The 16,011-nt window shown below is 38.9% G+C and overlaps 3 protein-coding genes across 3 annotated transcripts; 2 read left to right on the forward strand and 1 right to left on the reverse strand.

Moving 5' to 3' along the window:
* Positions 1-6,288: 6,288 nt before the first annotated feature.
* Positions 6,289-8,543, forward strand: ldbr (lariat debranching enzyme). The gene is made up of 3 exons (XM_065232019.1): positions 6,289-6,658; positions 6,717-7,429; positions 7,506-8,543. Exons 1-3 carry the CDS (start codon positions 6,462-6,464, stop codon positions 8,264-8,266), a joined length of 1,671 nt encoding a protein of 556 aa, XP_065088091.1. The 5' UTR covers positions 6,289-6,461; the 3' UTR covers positions 8,267-8,543.
* Positions 8,544-8,714: 171 nt separating this feature from the next.
* On the reverse strand, positions 8,715-10,021 carry LOC135709637 (mitochondrial thiamine pyrophosphate carrier-like). Its single transcript, XM_065232021.1, has 2 exons — positions 10,007-10,021; positions 8,715-9,949 (listed from the first exon to the last, which is right to left on the reverse strand). The coding sequence occupies exon 2, from the start codon at positions 9,781-9,783 to the stop codon at positions 8,842-8,844; it is 942 nt and encodes a 313-aa protein (XP_065088093.1). The 5' UTR covers positions 9,784-9,949; positions 10,007-10,021; the 3' UTR covers positions 8,715-8,841.
* A 4,099-nt stretch (positions 10,022-14,120) lies between these two features.
* On the forward strand, positions 14,121-15,538 carry LOC135709638 (2-aminoethanethiol dioxygenase). Its single transcript, XM_065232022.1, has one exon. The coding sequence runs from the start codon at positions 14,398-14,400 to the stop codon at positions 15,118-15,120; it is 723 nt and encodes a 240-aa protein (XP_065088094.1). The 5' UTR covers positions 14,121-14,397; the 3' UTR covers positions 15,121-15,538.
* Positions 15,539-16,011: the final 473 nt, after the last annotated feature.

The raw sequence follows: 16,011 nt of genomic DNA on the forward strand, positions 1-16,011 counted from the left end.
TTCCATCCGATCGCCTCTTTTTCGGGAGAGGTGTCCTATTGTGCACTAAAATTCCACGACACGATTCACAAATACGCATTGTTACATCCAATTGATGATCAAAGCGGCTGCAATTGGGATTGTTTATGTTGGCACTACATTGCACCCTTTTAATAATCAATTCAGCAGATTTTTCCATTGTTGTATATATAAACACTTTTTCGTTTCAACAACTATGCAGCACTACACTTTCAACAACTATGCACTACAGCAACTATGAGCATTGTTGTGATATCACCAAACTTAAATATTAGATTATGTCGGTAGAAACAGACTGCGGTGCTTTAAGTTTATACCTTATATCTCTCATGTGACTACCTGCGTTGTTATATAACTGCTATATAGCAGGTAACTTAACGATTATTTTAGGCATGCCTTAAATAATCGTTAAGTTACCTGCGCTATTATATGTATTCACTTGAGAGATGAGGTATAAACATATATGCATATTGCTTACTAATGGACACACCTAATACATAAAAATAAATGAATGATTATTTTTCTAATTAAATTAATCACAAATACATGAATTGAAATCTTTTCATGAATAAAACATACTAAGTGATTTTTACTTAGTTTACCTGTTGATTTGGAACAATTTGAGGGTGGTTTTATAGAAGTTGGATAGAGTGTATGCATATATTATAATACAATCCATCACAGGAAAGTGCAAACCATGCTGAGATGGCTGTTCCTCATTAGAACGTTTTGTTCTGAACTCTTATTGGACGATTTGCAGGTAACTTCTCTGTACCCTTTTCAAATGTTAGGCTAGATTTCGCCCAGATTATCGAAAAGTATACCCATAAAGTTTAATCGAATTTTAATAAGGTTGTGCGCGTATTACTATTCGACTTTGAGTGAAACACGCTAAAAAAAAATTAACATGAAAAAGTTGTTGTTCGAACAACTTTTTTTCCTTAAAAGCACCCACTTTGCGATGTATGAAGAAAAGTTAGGTAATTATATTGCCTTTCATGAGAAAAAATATCAAGCAAATCTGAGGGGTACCATTTTTGGGAAAATGACTTTTAATTTTTAAATATATTTTTTTAGAGTGTAGAAACCGATTTTTTATTTTATTTAAATTTTTTTATAAAATTTCAGATTATTTGCTAAAAGTTCGCCATGCATCACTTTTTTAGGGCTTGTCATTTTTAAGCTATATCGATTTGAAAAAAAAATCGACAAAAAACTTTGACCCTTATCAAATGTTAGGCGAGATAAATTTTGAAAAAAATAAGTACGCAAAGTTGCTTAAAATTGCTAAGTCTCCACACCCACAAAGTTCCATAAGGTTCTGAGAGGGTGCTGCCAACCACTGGATGAGTTGGCGTGAAATCCGTCATGTGCATCAAGTTTAAAAACTTAATATCTACCAATATTTATATTTTATTTGATTTCAAAATCCACAGAATCTTCTGATATTTATCAATTGCAATAAATATTTTGAGATTTGTTAACGATTTGAAAGTTGGTGCATAGATAGATTGAAGTTAAGGCAACGTCACTAGATCACAGCAATTTTTGTAGTTTCCTAATCCTTTTGCCCGATCAGTAAAGGGAACGTAATATGTTAAGGGATAGTTCCATGATCGTTACCTTTTAGCTGGGTATTGCGAACTCTGTCGGTTTAATTTTTCAAGTGAGCAAGAAAACATATTGAAAATCTTTCGAAGCTTCAAATTTTTTTGCTGAAACAGCTCACGAAATCGTATATACATGCTATCAAATGAACTCTACGCTCCTCCTTCTCTGCTCCACAAATAACGTACCGTGCCGATTCAAATTTCGGACACTTAAACTCGAATTTCGGACACTTTTAAAAGTTGATTATCTCGGTCGAATATGATCCACATGTCTTGTAAATTTTAAATTTTTTTGACTAGTGCCCTCCACGATCATCTAACATTATTACTTTGTTTCTAACTGGATGTAATATTTAATTAAAAATGAAAGTGTCCGAAATTTGAATCGTCCGAAATTTGAATCGGAACGGTATACATTGTGTTGGGAGTGCACCTGCCCACAAAGCTCACATGACTCTTGTAAAGTTTGATTAAATTCTTGTTCCAGCAATTCGTAACCCAGTTTTGGCATTATTAATAATATAAAATAAAAACACTTATTCGAGCATCACGTTCGATAATTTACATTTTCCGCCTACTAAGGTTGATGTTTCAACAGTTTCATAATTATAATTCTTAATTTGTTTTCAGTATGTGGCAAAACTTTTACTTGTGGTTCAAACAGTAACTACCTACATCTAGATAGAGCTGGAGTTAGGGCCAATGTCGCAATGGGCTTGAACTGAGAAAAATGACACTGAAGTTTTGAACAAAAATTATTAAATATTATTTAAACTATAAAACCAATCCTAGAAATGAACTGTTCCTAATTATTACATTATTGGTTAGCATTATGGTGAGATAAATAAAAATATCAGGCATAACATTTGATAACGGCACAAAAGCATTTGTAAACAAACTTTCTAAGGCCCTTTACACGCGAACCAAAGTACGCCCACGCAAACCAATACCACTTTCGGAAAGGTGATAGTTGTCCCTATCCGATGATATTGTTGGTTTGCGTGGGCGTACTTTGGATCGCGTGTAAAGGGCCTTAGAAAGTTTATTTACAAATGCTTTTGTGCCGTTATCAAATGTTATGCCTGATATTATTATTTTTATTTACAGCTCGAAAAAAATGAGAATGTTGCATGCGCCCTTTTGATTTATAGTATCTTGTATCGCCCTGAGGTTATTCGCCCGGCTGCGTTCACAGAAGCTATTTCGCCCCTATGTTTCGCCTGCTAGTTTTTGACATTGTCTGTTTCGCCTCAATGTTTACGTTCTTTTTCCTGATGGTTTGTTACTATCGACCTATTGCAGTTTGTTGGATTCTAGATAAATTCATGTGTTGGGGTGTTTTCGCTTATTTCGATCAGAATAACAATGTTTTCTTTTGATTTCCAACCGGTAATTGCAGTAGTAGTGCAAAGATTCAAATTATATTTTTCGCCTTGTATGGAGAAAATATGTCTGTTTCGCCCCATTAAGAAAGTACATTATTTGTCCAAACATTTTTAGTATCGTTTTGTAGCATTTTAATAGTAGTATAACGTGTTGTATTAACCTCAGTTTGTTTACACTTGCGACATTCGTCCTTATTCCAGCTCTATCTAGACATGACTTCTGAGCTCTTTTGACAGTTCGACTCGGCTCCCAGATGACAAACATTTTGAGTTAGTTCGCAGTACTCAGCCTTTTAGTAGTGGCGTTACCTTGACGTCAATCTACCTTTCAAAACATAAACAATTATGAAAATATTGCTTGTACACAGCAAAAAAAAATGTAATATCGATCAACGTAATTCAAGCTGATGTATGAAATAATGATGTAATAGCAAAAAGTAGATACAATATTACATCAATGGATGTAATTTTGTTCGCAAAATCGATGTACATCGTACAATGTGATATTACACAACCGATGGATTGACCTGGTTGCATCAGTTTCGATGTAATATTCAACAACTTTTTTTGCTGTGTAATGGATACCCCGCATACAACATATGACTCGTCTAATTTTGCATAGCATTTGCAATGTAAAATTAGACGGACTATACGTCAGGACAGGTAACACAGGTATAGGTAGTTTACTCGATATCTATCCATTACTAAAGAGCCTGCATTTATAAAGAGACGACAGGTCAAAATTGGAACAATCGATTATCTGTCAAAGTCATAGGAAAAGTTATTCCAATCGAGCTAAGACCTCTCAAATGGATAAGATGTCGTCTCTTTATAAATTCAGGCTCTTTAGTAATGGATAGATCTCGAGTAAACTACCTATACCTGTGTTACCTGACCTGACGTATAGTCCGTCTAATTTTACATTGCAAATGCTATGCAAAATTAGACGAGTCATATGTTGTATGCGGGGTACTCGCATACAACGTATATTCGTTATAAGTCGGGTAACACAGTAGTAGATTAATGGTTTTTGTTTCGATTCGATTATGAATATAACATTAAATCTGGTTTTGAAAGTTGGTGCACATGTTAAAAGTGAGGTTACGGGTGCCACTGCCTTTTAGAATACCCGAATAACTATCCTAACACTCTGTATTATAATGAGTTCATTAATAATAACTCTTGTTTCAAAGGTGTTTCAATATTATAAAATGTATAAATTAAGTTGATTCATAAAACAGCTACTATAAAAATAACTGCAAAATATATCTTCACGTTAAAAAAAAAATCCGCAGCCTCGTGAAATGAAAAATCCGTGTTGATTGAAAAAGCCTGCGTAAAAATAACCTTAGTGTACTAGGGGAAGTACAACTTGATCTGGAGTAATATTTGGTGTAAAAATTGCTCATATTGGTAGTTATTATAGTTTTTAGTATAAATATTAATGATAATTGTTAAGCGGAAAGCTACAAAGTAAATCAAATTAACAGTGTAGCTTTAACGCATACACTCAATGACGTTTCACCGTTGTTGTTTATGTTTGCTGCAGCTTTCTGTTTCATCATTCTTGCCTAGATTTTCGTTTTCGGCTTCGGCACTGGACTAGGCAAGTTTCCCCAGCAGCAAATCTCTCCAAATTGCAGGCTCATAGTGAATCGAGCGTAATACGACCACGGAACCATCACTCTATTATTTGGAAAACATCTGGCACAAACCGAATAAAAAGTTTGGCAAAAATCTGGTACAGCAAATAAACATATGGAATCTGCCAGATTTCTCAAAAAATCTGTCCGGCAGAGCTGAAGTTTCTCTGGCTGTGCCGGATAAATCTGGCAACCTGGCAACGCTGACCCTGGGACTCCGTTTACAGGGGCGGCGTAGTAAGTCGATTCCAGTTTCTATAGGAGGACAGCACATTGGTTTGCAGACGAAGAAGAATTCGTGGAAATTAATGACTATTTCCTGGGAATGTGCACTGAGATCAGCTACCAAAGAATGCCGAATTTATGAGAACAAGAAGCGGATTTCTGTGGAGGTGGCCAGCATGATCATCACACTTGTCTCTCATGTGAAATCCATTTTTGATTAAACGAATGTCAAATGTACACTTAAAACCAAAAATGGTCAAACACAAAAAAACAACTGTCAGACTAATTGTAAGATACGTAAATATCACACATATTGAAATATTTAATATTTCCACCATCGGTATTGATGCTGATACTTGGAGCTGTCCTTCCCCTAGTTAGTGTACGCCTATGCAAACCAATACCAATCCCACCGGTGCCCTTAGATTTTTCGCAAATTTTCTCACACACACACGTCTTTTACCGATGATATGTGCTTACCTCTCAATATCTTCTAACTTTCGTATAAACAAATAAAATTGACTACAGTATTAGCAACAATCAATACGAATCTATCGATTTTAAATTGGCTCACTACTTGACTAGCCTATTGGTCCCAATCAAACGATTAACGTATCCCATTCTAGTCGGAATTCTAGTACTACACTATGTTTGTTTTGATTCTCTATGAAAGTTTAACAGATAAAATGAGGGGTTAGTGGATTTTCCTATGTTTCGAGGGGTGAATCGATTAGCTTGGGACCGAAGATAGTACCAGAGCTGAGCCAAAAAGTTGAGCACGTATCTTCGGGACCTTCTGGTCTTATAGTACGTTCAGACTACAGAGTTATAACATGTTATAGCGCTATCTTGATGGTGGTTTCTGTGTTGCAATTATTTGACAACCGTTATAACATGTTATAACTCTCCAGTCTGGACAGCGTTTTAGAGTTACCTCTATGGTATTAGCAAAACAGTTTACCCATTTCTGGGTAGGTTCAGTTTTGACCGATCTGGGTGGATTCTACCAAATTTGGGGAGTTTTAAAATAGCGTGTTACTCCCGATTTTATTGTAAATAATTTTACCCGTGCGTACATCGATAATGCAGTGCAAATAACGCCTTCCGTCTGTCGGACTCAATGAGTACAGAGAGAGGTGAAGCAGATCGTGAAATATGGTTGTATTAGTAAACCAAAAAATCAACGTAAACGCAAGTAGTGACGTCACTAATTGCTTGTATCGTACACGGGTTTTACTCACACAACTTAACCGATTGCTTCACCTCTGTAATATCTCATTGTGTCGGACTGTTGTTATGCTTCCATCCTGATGTTTTTTGAAGATCGTGTTTTTAGCTGTCAAAAATCTCGGTTTGACTTTTTCGCATCAGCATCACGCTAAAATATCAGAAAAATGTTTTAGTGTTTTAACTAAATACCTACCTATTTAGATATTCTACCGGAAGGTTTATCCTTTAAAGTATGTTAAGAATTTCGATGAGAATATAGTTGTAATAATTTCGTAGTTTGTACTCAAAATCAGTATCAGTGAAATCCGCAGAATCACAATAAACAGATTCTATTTCAAAATCAACTTGCCATGAAGATTGCTATCGAGGGTTGTGCTCACGGGGAGCTGGAAAAAATCTACGACTTGGTTGAAACGATCCAACAACGCGAAGGGTATCAGATTGATTTGCTCATTTGTTGCGGGGATTTTCAATCGACTAGGAACCTGGAAGATTTACAGTGCATGGCCGTGCCCAAGAAACACTTGGATATTTGTACCTTCTACAAGTGAGTTGATTGAAATTATGGTTGTTTTGAGTAAGTGTTGACCTCGGATGATTTTCAGGTATTATAGCGGTGAAAAGAAAGCTCCCGTTCTGACCCTTTTCATCGGTGGGAATCACGAGGCATCTAATTACCTGCAGGAATTGCCGTACGGCGGATGGGTGGCACCAAACATCTACTATCTCGGATATGCTGGAGTAGTGAATGTGAACGGAATACGGATAGGTGGAATATCCGGAATCTATAAGGGGCACGATTATCTCAAAGGACGGTTTGAGTTTTCACCGTTTAATGAGTCCACGAAACGTAGCGTCTATCACATTCGTCAGATTGATGTGTTCCGGTTGAAGCAGTTGGCGCCCAGGATGGACATTATGCTATCACATGATTGGCCTCGCGGAGTCTCCGACTATGGGAATAAGAATCAGCTTCTGCGATTTAAACCGGCGTTTAGGGAAGATATTGAGGCCAACAAGCTTGGCAGTCCGCCGTGTGAAGATCTACTAAGGACTCTGAAACCTCCGTATTGGTTTTCTGCTCATCTTCATTGTAAGTTTTCGGCGCTCATTCCGCATGAAGATGGAGAGGATACGAAATTTCTAGCATTGGACAAGTGTTTACCGAAGAGGCGATTTCTTCAAGTACTGGATATAGAATCCGGCGAAGGGGTTAGCCAAGGAAAGTTAGACTTGTGCTACGATTTGGAATGGCTGACTATTTTGAATTTGACGAACCATTTGATAAGCGTTAAAGGGAGCAACGGATATATGCCAGGTGAGTGTGCTGCGTCATCTGGAATTGTAGGTATAATTTTTCTTATTAATCCCTCGATTGGATCTTTTGATTACAGGTGAAGGTGGCGCAGAGCGATTCAAATTTACTCCGACAGAGGAGGAAAAAAAGGTAGTTCTCGATCGGTTTCAAAACGATCTTCGTATTCCTCTAAATTTCACACGGATAGTAGAACCGTACAACGCTACGGTTGAGCAAGATTTCGATCTGGTCGAGCAACCGAAAGCATTCGTCAATCCGCAAACCACGGATTTCTGCGACAAGCTAAACATTGACGATCCCTTGCGGTTGGTGATGCTCATGACCGGTCACAGTCTCAATACCTCAACCTACGTCGATCAGACTCCGTCCAGCGTTTCAATAAACCCTGAGCGCAATGAAGATGAAGTTCTACTAGATGATGATGACGATGATGACTCTTGCGCAAATGACGACGAGGATCAGAAGCCAGCGCCTTTCCTATCCCGAGCTCCGTTGGCTTCGGTTCTTCCGCAGCCTATGTGGCGCCAGGATTCCGAATCGGACATGTCCACCTTAGACGATTCGTCTCTATCCACTTCGAATCGAAGCATACTGAGTCTACCGACGCCGAAGAAACACGACTCGACTCTGTCGGATAATTTCACCGTCGATGATCTGAACCTTTCCAGTCCGAAACTATCCACCGCGGAAAGTGAGAAGGTTTTGCCATTGGCAATGGAAGGAATCGCCAAGCTACCTGCCGAAGACGGTAGGAGTGATGAGCAGGAGGAGAAGCCACCGATGAAGAAGTTCAAACGGAGAAATCAGGCCATCTACACCAAGGACGATAGCGATTAAAGGTGTGCTCTGGAATGGAGAACGATTGTACATATCTTGTGAGGATAGGCTGAAAAAGGTAAGTCAACAGTGCACTTTCTTAAATAACTGATGCGTGGTTGAGTAGCTGGCAAATGTTTCCGCTACTGATTCGAAATGCAATAACCTTGGGTAGCAGGTCCATACACCTTCTACGTGCGATTGTGACGCAAAGTTAATGCGTTTTTAAGAGTTAAATGACGAGAAATAGTGTAGGTCTAAGTTGCTCGAGAATAAAATTTGTACAAAATGTGGTTGTGATGCAGAACTAAAACTATCCGTAATCCGTAATTTCCTATTAGAACTTCAAAGCAAGTAATTTTACACAGTTTAAATAGTTACAAGGCCAGCCCCAGAAAGATTGCTGCTAAATGTTTATAACTTTCTTTTAAGCTTCCGTTTAGTAAGACAATGTTATTTACATAAAAAAATAGTTGCGCGTATTTATTTAAATATCCTGAGTGGTATTCCTAACTAGACACACAATTCAAACATAAAATAAATCTGTGGCATATTTATCAAGCATTCACAACATTTAGTGAATGTAACAGTGGTAGCTAGTTGGACTTTCGAATGTCTTTGTTGAACAGTATTAGCAATTGATCGTAAATTGCAAAGTAAAATGCCGACGTGAAGGCAGCTTTCAGAAGCGATGGGTTCAGTCCCTTGTACAGGCCGCGCACACCTTCGTGTCGACACACCTGGTAAAGGCACTGGAGCATATGGTTGGCCACAAAGTGCTTGCCGAACGTCTGTCGGTTTTGCGAGAATCCCTGTATCTGCAGTCGTTTCTTTGCCAGGTCCAACGGATACACCAACAGTTTCGTGCACAGACCGGCCAGTCCTCCGCAGAAAAAAAGCTCCGTAGGTGGTAGCGTTGCATTCTCGGGAAGTCGTTCGAATTGTTTGATCACATTGCCAAACATATTATAGAACATAAACTGCCCACCGGTTAGCGGGGCGATCTGTAACAGTGCCGGACCCACTCCTCTATACAATCCCCTGATACCTTCTACCCGATAGATGGTTCCGAATGCTTGAAATACATTGCTGTATCCTTTGCCGGGGTCCTGTGATATCACCCGTGTTCGTATTACATCCAATGGCATAATAGTGAGTGCCGCAAAGGATCCACTACAGGCACCACAAACGAAATTTCTCGCCCGGTCGTGACCCTCAAATGATTCGAGCTCACGCAAGACAACGTTGAATCTTTCGTAGAATGAAAATTGTGCTATTCCGTACACCAGTGAGAGGACCTGCGCTGGGTTGTGGCCTTTCCAGAAAGCAAATAACCCTTCTTCGCGGTAAATGCAGCTAACTGATTGGGCAATCGAACGATACTTGGATATCTCCGAGCGGCCATTGATTGGTTCTACTTGCAGCTGAAGACGTATTTTCAGCACATCGAGCGGCTGACAAATGAAGCGCGTAATGCATCCCGTTAATCCGCCGGCCAAGGCGGTGTAGTTTGCTCGGTCATCTTTGGGACGGTCCATGTCGAGCGTCTACTTATTTATATATACTTTCACTGTGTTTTAATTTGTCTGACCTTGGGTTGTTACATCACCACGATCGTGGTATTTTACCATCGAATGCGGGTCACATCCCATTAGCTTATAGACATTTTATGTTGATGTAGTTTCGTCTGAAAATTGAAATAACCTGAGGATGATACAATAAAATGACTCAAATTCGATCAATTTTGAAACATGTTCTTACATTTTAGTCATAAAATCACTTTCCTTGTGAGATGCGGTTGCGACTGATAAGTTTCATGGACATGGAGTCAAACAATAACAACAACAAATGCAATAGTGATGGAAATAAAATCAGTAACACCGAAAATTTTCTAGAAAGACCATTGCAACCATTGCATGAAACGTTCTTAACTATATGTCTAAAACCAGGCATAACATTTGATAACGGCACAAAAGCATTTGTAAACAAACTTTCTAAGGCCCTTTACAAGCGAACCAAAGTACGCTCACGGAAACCAACAACATCATCGGTTAGGGGCAACTATCACCTTTCCGAAAGTGGTATTGGTTTGCGTGGGCGTACTTTGGTTCGCGTGTAAAGGGCCTTAGAAAGTTTGTTTACAAATGCTTTTATGCTGTTATCAAATGTTCTGCCTGAAACGTTCGAGTTTAAGGGTTTGCAGGTCAGAAAATGGGCTACGGGATTTGGGTTAATGTCTATTTACTTCTGGACGAAAAAATCATAAAATTTAATAATAATAATAATAATATGAATCGTCGGATGGTTTTGGAAGTTTGGTGCCATTATAGGAACCTTTACTTTCTTTTGAGGCCAATACATAGATGAAGAATCGATTCAAAAATTGTTTTTGGGACCGAGTTGCAATCTGGGTATTTTTAGACCCTAATGCACAATATGTCACTTTTTTGTAGCGTCACTCCTGGAGGTCGCTGAAAGCTTCTGTTGTCAGCAAAATGTTCGTTTCTGAAGGTAGGAAAAGTGAGGAAATTTCAGTTATTTATCATATTTCGTTACAAAGTTACAGCTTTTTTCAAGTGACGCCGGGTCAAAAAAGAATCTAATTCACTAGGACGGTTAACATTGAAATTCATTAATAAATGACCATAAGCGTTTGAAACCTGACACTATTTAGCCACACACCCGATGTCAATCATACAAGGTCTGGAACAACAGGCAGCTTGCGGGTGTTAGAATAAAAAATGTTGTAAACATTGCTGAGCAAGCGAATGACGATGTCACGGCAGCACAACATTCCATACTACGAATGGCAGACGTGTCGTCACAGAAAACAGCTGTTTCGTATAAAAAGATAAACATTGCGATGAATTACGAACACCAATAAACATTTCCAAATTTCATTAATACGCTCGCTAATACCCATAAACCGGTTGGGCCAGACCTTGTATAATTGATATTGAGTATAGTCCACAAATCCGCTCGAAAAATAGAGGCAAAGGGCGAGCTACCCTAATAAAATAGTTATGGTTATTTTGCTTAACGACGTGTTCTAGGTATAATCCAAACCTCTTGTGGAATGGTTCAATCATTTGGGTTATCATTTGCTTATGTTTTTTTTTTATTATTAGGGTATGCTTACCCGCATAAACAATAACCATAGGAAGCTCCTAATCACCAATTCGGGATATCATCCCTACTTTATGAGGTATGGTCGTTCCATCTATGATATCGTTAGTGTATGGTACCCGTTTATTAGGGTAGTAAGTCCAAAATAAGATTTAAGCCCTATGAAAACAGATTATAAAAATGTTCATTTTGTAACCGAAATACAACCATAGGGGTAAAATGAGCGCCCTATCGGAGTTTGTAGAGTTGATCTCTTAGTAGATGAAGATGAGTAGATGAGACAACTGGCTTCTGTTTGTCTGTGACGTGTTCTTCTTCTCTCTCGGAAACGACCGTGCAAAGACTATTTCATTATAGGCGACGCAGTTGACTGTCAAAATACAAGAAAATAGATTCCCTGTTGTAAACATTACCGCGTTTCTATCAATCCCCTGCCAAGAAGGAGGGTTGCTGAAGCCACCACCATTGGTGGTGTCAGCACTGTAGCCTACAATGTTTATATGTGAATTGTGTTCCATAGGGTAATAAAAGTCCTGTGTTTGAGTGCTTTATAATGCCCTCAAAGGTAGACCAGCAACCTAGCTTTTCGTGATGTGAAAAGCATCGGTCTATTAGCGGCCAGAAAGAGTTGGAACCGGTGGGGAGCGTTGCTGGAGACCAACTATAAAGGATGACGATTAGACTGCTTTAGTTTGTTTTGTGTGAGTTGCAGCATTATTTGAATTAAAGGTACTAATGGTTTCTTATTAACTGCCTGTTTCTCTTAAGCCCACTCTAGAACCTACATTTCATATTTAGATCTACAGCTTTCCCCCGAAGAATGCATTACCCACTGAGTTTCACCCACCGCTTTGTCTCGGTGGGTTTTCAACCAAGTGCTCTGATTTTCTGTGAGTGACTAGATCTCCATTGGCACAACTTACATGCAAAAAATCAGATCGACTGGTTGAAACACCACCGAGAAAAAGCCGTGGGTGCAACTCAGTGGGTAGCTCGTTCTACGGGGTATAGCTGTATAAGTGAACTGCTGGTCTGAGTTCCTCTGTTATACTCAATTAGAGGATGTTCCTGAAAATACAGTCAAACAGCACGTAATGTTGTGAACAATTTCAACGGCAGTTGTCCAGCAGTGCTCCCATTTTATTTACAACAATTCAATGCCCACAAGATTGTGCCGAAGGTATATCGAAGGTGTACCGATGGATGTGCCCAAGCTGTGCCGATTCTAATTTCGGAACAATGTGCTGAGTGACTTACCCCTTGGATCAAAGCACAAAACTGACATCTGTCGCCGTGTTCGCGGAAAATATTTATCCTAGCCACGAACACGCGTACAAAATTTATGAGTTGGTTCGTGTCTAATCTATTTCGGACAAATTATTTTTATTTAGATAAAAAAAATTCTATGGTTTTGACAGATGGGATCGCGGCACATTTGAATCGGCCGTTATGGATTCTCGATCAAGAGTTAAGTTTATGTTTCATGTCGGCTTGTCGGTGGTGCCAACCCCAACTTTACTTGGATGCAGCGCTGCCATTTATACAGATTTATCTGTATTATACAGATTTTTTAATCTTAATACAGACCCGATACAGAATACAGATTTATCACAGATTTTCAAATTACAATACAGATTTATACAGATTTTTATAAAATGAATGTTATGGTGTTTTTGACAGCATTCACAACCAGAGGACGAACCGCTTTCGGAGCTGGTAGTAAACGATTTGAGATTGTATAGGGATTTACAGTATTAATTGAATATTTCCAATATAAGCATGTATGTTAAATACAAGAAAAGTGCCCGAGCACATTAAAATGGTACAAATACAAGTACTCGTAAACATTTTACTTGCATTGAAAATGTATTTCGTAAGAAATTGCGGATTTTCTGATATTCTCCATACTGCAAAAATGATTTTACCAGCACTGGCGTGGCGACATCTCTCGACTTTTCGGTGTAACTACCACACAAATGATGTAATTAATTGTATTCATCTATATTAAAAATATCAAATAGTAATGAACTCGTGCACTTTTTTGCATTTAAAACTGCTTATCAGGAAGATAATGAATAGAAACTAAAATCTCCATACATTTTCAAACGGTAAAGGTAACGGTAACGGTAAAACAACAAAACATGATTAATTAAGAAAAAAAAATCGTCAATACAGAAAATACAGATTTTTTAATAGAGTGGATACAGATTTTTTATAAAACCACCTGGCAGCTCTGCTTGGATGATTAAATTAGTTTTTTGCTCTGTTGTTTCCAGGCCAGTGGCAAGGCCTATACCAACAGCAGCGTTTGACAGTAGGCAGCATGTCCCGGGCTCAAAACGTTCATTTTGCTGTTCTGGGCCCGCTGTCATGGTATAACATGTTGCCTACGCGCCTGCCACTGGGCTGGTTGTTTCCCTCTGGGACGGTAACAATAGAAAAGGGCCCATCAGCATTGGTAAACAAACAGTTCTAAAGCGCTTTCCTCACCAACCAAACGCTACCCACGCACACCAACAACATCATCGTATAGGGGAAACTTTCCCCTATCCAATAATGGTGTTGGTTTGCGTGGGCGGCTTTTGTTTTCTGAGGAAAGGGCTTTAGAACGGTTTGTTTACAAATGCTGATGGGCCCTTTTCTATTGTTGATCCATGTTTCACTATTTATTTCCTCGGTTGCTTATCTTTTGGTTCACCCTGTAAACAGCCGGTTGAAAAAAAATGTCAAACCGACGACGGTTTTCATTCTTGTGTTCGTTATCTCTTCTGTAGCTCGCACGGTGGAAAAGAAAATAAACCTCTAGAGAAAGTGATTTTGTTTGCCCAACTACTATTGACCGCCCGGAGCAAAATAGTGCGAGTTCGAAGGATTATGTGAATCTTGAATTCCGAACGAAAGACAATGACTTGTTAGATATTGCGTAAGCACAAATAAACAGAATATCAGTGTTTAAAAAAATCGAGTTATCACCACCCATCGAGGGAGAAAGCCTTGATAAGCCGACTGGAGATAAATTGCCGACCATGACCACCCTCTTTGCCCGTGTGTTCCGCCAAGCAAAAGTAACTTTCGAGCAGGCCAATGCCGAAAGATTCCTCAACAATTTACAGAACCTACGTGCGTTGATGGATCAGCTAACGTTGGCCGATCTGAATCTGGATCCGATGGTAGTATCCCACGAAACGTTTCAATTACCAACCAAAGCGCCCTGTACATTTATCGATATTTTCGAAAACACCTATTTCACGATGTCGGTGTTTGTGTTGCGGGAGAATTACACGATGCCATTGCATGACCATCCCCGTATGCACGGTCTTTTAAAGGTGGTGGCCGGAACGGTCAAAATACAAAGCTACACGGAAATCGATCGTAGGGAGCAGACCCGAAATGGAGACGAACTTCGCCACGTGCTGGTCAATGTGGAGCAGGAAAGGGTCATCGGTGTTAACAAGGGTGAATGCGCTATGCTTACGCCAGCGGAGCGTAATTTCCATGAGATAACTGCCGTCGGTGGGCCGGCAGCATTTTTCGACATTTTAAGTCCACCGTACAACGCAGATATTCCCGTGTATGGCAAGCGAACTTGTTCTTTCTATAGGAAACTACTAGTGCACGGTGACGGTACCAGCAACGATGGTCGCAAACGGACGGTGCTAGAAAAGATTGCCACACCAGACCACTACTACTGTGATACCGAGCATTACGAAACCCCGGAATTTATGTTTACGAGCGCTACCAGTAAATAAGAGATCAATCGAACGAGAACGTGAGTGAGCAATCGGAATGAAGCATTGACGCATTTCTTACTACCTAGGTTGGAAAGGAACATACATGTCGTACCTAGGCAGCACAATAACAATGACTAAACATACATTTTCAATAAAGAAACACAAATCTTAAAAAAATTGATTAGGACTAGGTCGACTAGTATATTAGTAGTTGTAGCCGATTTTCCTGTACAATTAACAAATTTTGTTAGCCGATCTGGAAATATTACTCGCCGTATCCTCGTAGTATTTATCTTCATAATTAGGTTTTTAGTTGTAAGCTAACCGACAAAGATCATTGTTACGTGTAAAAAATTGAGTTGAAAATAAATTAGAGTTACTTATGTTTTAAGTATGAAAGTTACCCAAGTCGATGATTTTCCTTCTATTGGTGTACTAGCATTGTTACAGCTTGTAATCCCATATCAGTAGTTCCATATGGAAAAAAAATGGCAATGAGGAAATGACAGTCGAAGTTACGAAGTACGATTCCCATATAAATATTAGAAAAATCATAGTAACTTTATAAATAATTTTTTAAAGCTTACATCAGTTGCATTGAATCTTGCACGTTTTGTTATATTAGCGAAAAATGTGGCAACTCGATAAGCAGAACCGCAACTTTACCTCTGGACGATTGAATTTAAAGATGAGATTGATATGCGATTACTTTGCTTGATGGGACAAACTGACTTGATGTTGTTTTCACATTTTTCATGAAGTCCGTAGTTTTATCACATAATATGAAAGTAGATGTCAATTGATAGTGGATAGCGTTGTTATCTTAAAATTAACCAAAATACATATGAGCCTGATATGCGATTAATAGGCAGTGCAAGTGAACACTATACACTGAACCAATTTGACATG

Source organism: Ochlerotatus camptorhynchus, unplaced genomic scaffold (assembly GCF_037179485.1).
Source record: "Ochlerotatus camptorhynchus isolate MF236.1 unplaced genomic scaffold, CSIRO-AGI_Acam_v1.1 ptg000361l, whole genome shotgun sequence".
Taxonomy (NCBI): Eukaryota; Metazoa; Arthropoda; class Insecta; order Diptera; family Culicidae; genus Ochlerotatus; species Ochlerotatus camptorhynchus.